Source organism: Aspergillus brasiliensis (genome assembly GCF_001889945.1).
Source record: "Aspergillus brasiliensis CBS 101740 unplaced genomic scaffold ASPBRscaffold_17, whole genome shotgun sequence".
NCBI lineage: Eukaryota > Fungi > Ascomycota > Eurotiomycetes > Eurotiales > Aspergillaceae > Aspergillus > Aspergillus brasiliensis.
In genome coordinates, this window is record NW_027137458.1 from 602,787 (window position 1) to 609,335 (window position 6,549).

At 43.8% G+C, this 6,549-nt stretch overlaps 3 protein-coding genes across 3 annotated transcripts in view; all 3 read left to right on the forward strand.

Moving 5' to 3' along the window:
- Positions 1 to 1,200: 1,200 nt before the first annotated feature.
- Positions 1,201 to 1,491, forward strand: ASPBRDRAFT_59255 (uncharacterized protein; the record flags this gene model as incomplete). The annotated part of the gene is made up of 2 exons (XM_067628027.1): positions 1,201 to 1,296; positions 1,348 to 1,491. The coding sequence occupies 2 exons, from the start codon at positions 1,201 to 1,203 to the stop codon at positions 1,489 to 1,491; spliced, it is 240 nt and encodes a 79-aa protein (XP_067474522.1).
- A 360-nt stretch (positions 1,492 to 1,851) lies between these two features.
- ASPBRDRAFT_662063 (DUF3435 domain-containing protein) lies at positions 1,852 to 4,237 on the forward strand (the record flags this gene model as incomplete). Its single annotated transcript, XM_067628683.1, has 4 exons — positions 1,852 to 2,150; positions 2,203 to 2,422; positions 2,477 to 3,164; positions 3,217 to 4,237. The coding sequence occupies 4 exons, from the start codon at positions 1,852 to 1,854 to the stop codon at positions 4,113 to 4,115; spliced, it is 2,106 nt and encodes a 701-aa protein (XP_067474523.1). The 3' UTR covers positions 4,116 to 4,237.
- A 1,097-nt stretch (positions 4,238 to 5,334) lies between these two features.
- Positions 5,335 to 6,549, forward strand: part of ASPBRDRAFT_59258 (uncharacterized protein) — a gene marked incomplete at both ends in the record, with an annotated part of 1,711 nt that continues 496 nt past the window's right edge. The window contains 3 exons of the mRNA XM_067628028.1: positions 5,335 to 5,430; positions 5,523 to 5,878; positions 5,901 to 6,334. Coding sequence (XP_067474524.1) covers positions 5,335 to 5,430; positions 5,523 to 5,878; positions 5,901 to 6,334 — 886 coding nt within the window. The remainder of the gene's footprint in view (positions 5,431 to 5,522; positions 5,879 to 5,900; positions 6,335 to 6,549) is intronic.

The following is a 6,549-nucleotide window of genomic DNA, read 5'->3' on the forward strand; positions in this document are numbered from 1 at the left end:
TAGTATTAATATTAGAAAAAATAAATATTTCTATTAGTATTCTAATAAAAGTACTATATAAAAATATATTTTAATATAGTTAATAACTTAATATAATAGTCTACTAAAAAATACTAATATATATTATTATAATAACTAATTATTCTTTTTATAAATCTTATAATACCCATCCATGTTTTTCGGAAGGAGCTGGAGAATCTCGAGTATATTGCCGGCGCGCACCCATTATCGCACAGGGCTGCCGTATCTACCAACCCTTATATAACTTCGAGTGGTAGTAGCGATGGACCCATATTTGTGACTGTTCTTCTACTAAATCCTGTTGATAATCTTCTGAAAGAAATGGCCCGCGGAGATCGGAACCGCGCTTTAGGGTTTCACGGTCCACTATGCATTACATCAGAGAAGAATCACTATTGAAAGACATTGTGATATTTTACAGACTGCATCTTCCGTTTTCATTATGAGGTTACATCCCATTATGATTCAATAAAGTCAATAAACCGTAATACACAAGAAGTCCAATGGATAGATGGGATTTGGGAACTGGTGATTCATAGACTATCCTAGCAAACACTTACACCGTCAATTGTGACTAAGATAGGAATGGTATTGCACGTCACCATTCAGGTAGTATATTAGATAGACTGGAAGGTTATATATATCCGCCCTATGATCTTCTAATGGAAAGTATTTTTGAGCTATCGACCTCTAGAAAAGCCTGTACAAATCAAGTGAGAAATGTGACGGCAGGTGACATCCCATGGTCATGTGATCTCTATTTGTTTATCTTATTTGCTTATATTATATTATTTACTTACTTTTATATAATTATATATTCCCCTTTAAGCTTCTTCCTTTCCTTCCTCACGTTAGAAATTCTTGTTATATAGCACTAAATATAACTATTTAAATAGTTTTAATATAATTTCTAATATTATTTCATCCTCTATTTCTTAAGTTAATATTATATATAGTTAACTAGCTAGCTCAGCAGCCAGTACTACCTCTTATATATACTTAGTAATACTAAATACAGCTAAGATAGAATAATCTAACTAAAACTAAAATTAGAATAATTAGCAAGAACGCTCATGATGGTTAAAAAAAGTTATATTAAATTAGTACTATATACTATAAATTTTTAATAGAATAAAGCAACACTTCGGTGTAAGAGCTGCCTCTTTTGTGGTTGTCGCAATGCCGCTTTTATGGTCCTTCGACACCGACGCTCTAACTCTATTTCGATTGTTACCTTGGAATTATCCTCATGGCGGCCCACTCCGGTTCCACACCGTGCGGATGGACAGGAGCCCTGAGTCGACGAAGTAACGCGGAGCCTACCAGCATTCTCTAGCTGAGGCGCCATTCATCGTGGATTTCATGTCGACCGTTCCACCCTCTGCTGAAATCCGTAGAACCCATACGAATCTTCCTCAGGGACACAGCATCCCACACATCGATTCTTCAGGGGGTGGCAAAACCTACTGACTGTATTGGCCTGGCCGGCCAGGCGTTATGTTCCTGTTTGTTATGAAGACATATAAAGAGCTAGGATCTCTCTCCATTCGGATAGATGAAGAATTCAGTCAACCAGGCGATGAGACATTCAATCCAGGCTCCCTTCCTCCCATTTCATGATGCACATGCCCTTGGCTTTCACTTGAAAAATTCCCTATTGGCACCTGCTTGACCTCCGAGTACCCTGCTCCTCCCTCACATATCCTTCCCTATCTCTCCTCCCCTACCATTTCCCGCCCTACCCATCCCTATCTTTCACTTTCTTGCCTGCCGTTCTAAATGTCCCCTAGCGTTTTTACCATACAAAGGAGGTAAATGGATACATGTACGATGACTCAGTTCCATGAGCAACTGCAGCGCCACCAATATAGCAATGGAGATAACAGGAGATATGACATTTCTGAAAAGCACCAGGAAATCGGGCCAGATAGACCGGCCTATGCAGGTGCGGATGATGACGATATCAGAAGTGATTCGCCAGAACATGAGCTTTGCATAAACCTGGGCCAAAGTACTCAACGTGACTGGCTGCAAGAGGAGAGAGACCTAGACGACTCCATAATCCAAAGGCGGCAATATGACGATGACACGATTCGTCTCCAGGAGAGAGTGTGGGAGCTCTGGTGCCGGTAGGAACATACTGACGTGTATTGTCGACGTAGGGCTCTAAGTGGGTTACAGATTCTGCGCGGAAACTAAGCGTGATGCACTGGAGTTGCTAAAAGCTGATCCACCAAGCTTAAAAACACTATATACCTTCTTTGACTACACAGTTACCACTCGTCGTCAGTATATCAAGGCGGCATCAACCTTGCAGACGTACTGGAACATTTGGACGCAACTCAGAAGAGAGAAGACGGGTCTGACAATTCCCTCGCAGGTCAAGAATGGAATGGTTGGGGTATGAGGTCCATTATCCATGCTTCACGCACCTTACTGAGGGCTGACTACATAGGTCCGAGATCAACTAACGAAGAAGCATAAACTTCGGACAGAATCAAAGGAAAAGCCCATACTACGATCCGAAGATGTTTTCGAATTACTGAAGGTGCTGTGGACAACCGGAACCGAGCCATGGGACCCAGTACAGCTTGCTCTGATCATTCTTCTGGCCGGAATAACTGGACAACGACCCGGGGCACTAGTCTCTTTGAAGCATGCCGATGTAGCGATTACCTTATTTCCTACCGGCCGAGAGAGACCCCATATGGTTCTGGAAGTAAAACCGCGCAACACTAAGGGTTATAGGGGTAAAAAGAAGCCAGTGTATGTTCCGAATTACCGTAAAAAGTGCCCAAACGTTCAAATTAACAGATATAGCCTGGAAATAGGTATTCCTGAAGTTCCAAGTGAGCCTTGTTTGCTGTTCTGTCCCAAGACATTGTTTCTCGGGCTATTGATACGCAAGTCTGCCTTTAGACATCTCCATATCAGTTCTGCCAGGCAGTTGTATGGGTTACAAGTGTCTGAATATGCTGGTTCCCTCACCCTTCGCCCGGCTGATCCTGATGCATACCTTTTCGATATCTCCGCCAGGACCCTAAACGCTTGGCTGAGGCGACTCGGTGAAATTACCGGGTTCGACCTCCCTATCACCCCCTACTGGCTGCGGCGGGGCGCAGGGGAAGCGGCCAATAGCAGCTGTAAGCGTTTGAGACACTGTACATAAAAGAGGCGTGGCTAACTTTTCGTCAGGCGAGATTAGTGAGGCTCAACAGAACCTTCTACTGCAACATGCATCCGGATCAGTATATCAGAAGAATTACCGCCCCGACTATCTACCGGTAGACTTTAATGCCGCCTGGAGACAACTCAAGCCACAGGTCATGATCATTCGAATGGCCAGTGGCCAAAGTCGATCGATCGACCGGCGACGACCCATTGACCTTAACAGAGCTGAGGAAAACGAAGCTAAAGCCAATCCCTTAGTAAGACGTCGCTTGAAACGCTGGCTCAAATACAAGCAGAAAATACAGCGGAAACATGGAACACTTGCAAGCGCTGCAGGAACACCCCTTTATGCGGAAGCAATGAAACAAAGAACGAGGTATTATACCGCACTCCAGGCCTCTCGTCGTGAGATGAAGGAGAAAATGCGGTCCCGGTTCAACGAGGAGCAACCGGTTCAGGATGTGATCCGGCAAGTTCATGGCCTTCCGTTGGAAACATACAACGTGTGTGACGATGTTGCCCTCTCCCAGGAGAGACGGAAAGCGATTGTTATTCTTTTCCGTTTCGCGCCAACTTCGGAACAAGACGAAACAAACTGCAGAATTGCAGCTGTGGATGCAGTGTCACAGATCGGTCCCAGCCTTACGTCACGTCTGAGGGCTATCCATTCTAGTGAGGGGCTTCCAGGGTGGACTGCAGCAGGCCTAGGTAATGAGTGTGTTACCATACGACCACTGGAGTGCCTTCTTTGCTCAATATACGGCGCGCGAGAAAGGCCGTTCAAATCCGACTTCAGCTTTAAACGCCACATTAGGCGTGTACACCACACGTGTACTCGATGCCCCGACCCTGCTTGCCATGAACCATTAAAGGAATGGTGGGAAATTGCAAACCATATGCGATTTTATCACATGTCTCACTGAACTTCGTCGTGGACAACTTTATGATACAAGATTTGAACCCTTTTGGTACAGCGGGAAGAATTTGCTGTGTTCATGTCCACCAACCATGACGGCTTTGTTATGTAACAATCACATTATATGAGCAATTATCAAGTGTCTTCAATCGTGCACAGAGATATCTTCAACATAATTTTACTACTGTCTTTATGGTAGTTATTGTGGCAGTTGGTAATGTTAAATATCATTTATTTGATATACCTTGGACTGCTCTTCTTCGGCAATATGCAGCCAAGTACACCTGGACTATCCTAATATACCCTTTGATAGTGAACCAAGATAATCAGCACCCTTGAGACATCATCAGTGTCTACAGTAATTTGATCATAGTAGTGTGTTCCTGCATTATTCCTGAACCCGGATGTCATCACTCATGCTCTTCAGATCTTTTCTTTTTAGCAACAGTGGGAAGACTCCGGCTTTAATAGACGCTAATCTGGCATTGAACAACGATCATTCGGCCTAGGAATGTATTGTACCAGAAAGATCTATCATAATACTCACATCAGCCTGGATTAAGGGCTCCTTGACATAAAGACTTCCACGCCGATAATGTGTGGCAAGGTGGCCACTTACTGAAGTGCATATGCATCACAAGTTCTTGTTGGTTTGAAAACATCATATAAAAAGGTTCAACCCTAAAAGGCTTCCGATTTACATATAGTTGGACAACGGATGGAATTTGACATTAGCAATAACTTAGCAAAATCGTGTGGCTGTCTTGATCGACTCTTCTCAGCCATAGAAAACTTATATTTTCAGCACTAAGCTCGCTCCACGGCAACTCTGAAGTCTTCGATAACAAATTTTTTGGTCGAGTAACAAAGAAAATTACACACTCAAGTCTTTCATCTTGCCCTTGGATGGTGTCTTATCTGATACTGGCTTTCCAAGAGCTCCCAGCTCTGATATAATCACAGCCGCTGTTCAGTCGACCAAGTCGCTCCAGGGTACTGTCAAGCGCTTCAGGAACCGCGACAAGACACTACGCCGGCTTCAGAATGAGCTTGACGACCTCACGAATATTTTGGAATCTTTGCAACAGGTTACAAACAATGAGAGGTCAATGTTGGCACTTCTTCAAGGTCCTATCGACTGGTGCAACCAAATATGCAGCGAAATTGAACAGTCAATCAAGGTTTTCAGTGGAAAGTCAAAGACGGGTCTTCTCGATTGGGCAAAAATGGAATTCATGAGAGGCGATATTAGTGAATTTATTGACACTATTGCGGGGTATAAGTCGACGATCTCGGTGGGATTAGGAACCATTACTATGTCAGTCACAAGATCTTGTTCCCTTCACTTTGCTAACGTCTTTCATGAAGACACTCTACCAAGGTGCCGCAGAAAGTTCTCGAATAATATAATGAGATGATCCAGGACACGGCATACAATCTTGAGATCCATTTACGCCGAATTGATGAGAAGCTGGCGCGACTTACTACCGAAGAAATCAATGCCTCAGACATAAGCCTAATTTTGGTAGACGAAAGGGATGTGACTAAACAGTGTCTCCGTGTCTGTGAAGATGCCAAGTCCTATATCGAATCATTGGAAATCAGAGAATCGTCGATACTCAGCGACTCATTCGGAAGTGCCACTGAGGATGATATGCAAAATATGTTCGAAGCACAATTTCTAACACGGCAAGCTTTGGAGAAGAATCGAGATAGCTTTGCGGATATTATTGGCCACCTTCAGAAACGCCTGGAATCAAGTTTTGAGCGGTAGTAAAAATGAGAAGGAGAGGCTGGGGCTACAGGAAGATATCCAGACATCAAAGCAATGCTTAGAAGTGTGCAAAGTGGTGAGTGAAATCTCCCGTCAAAAAATCTATAGAATTGGAGAGGTGGTTGCAGATGGTGACAGCGATCAAGTAGTAGTGACTACTCTAGCGGATCTTTTCGACATAAGAAAAGCGCAATCCAAAGGAAACTCCTCGCAGCTAGTTGGCTCAATGACGGAAGAGGCTCTTCGACATCTATCCGAAAAACGCTACAGCAGCCGTTTTGCGGCGTTGAATACTCGGTCTGCTGATGTTGTCAGTACCGGTTCACCGTCGGTCCTCGAAACTCAGAGGGAAAATTTTTCAGTGGGAACTAGCGACGAGGAACAAAATGCGGTACCGATGATAAGATGCAACAAGCCATCTCCTAATGAGATGAGGAAGCGAGCGATGACTAGTGGTGCAAAGAGCAAGGACGCTGAGTAGAAGACTGGAGGGAAGGAATTGTTTCATTGTTAGTCCGGAAATATCTTTAGCACTCTGGTGTAAATTCAGCCTCGATTCTGGGAAATGCACTGCCGTATACATATATCTCACACATAGTTGCAGTCATCATTTTTCATTCTACTCGCTTGGAATATTCTTTGCTCTTCAACATGCCGAGCTTCACTG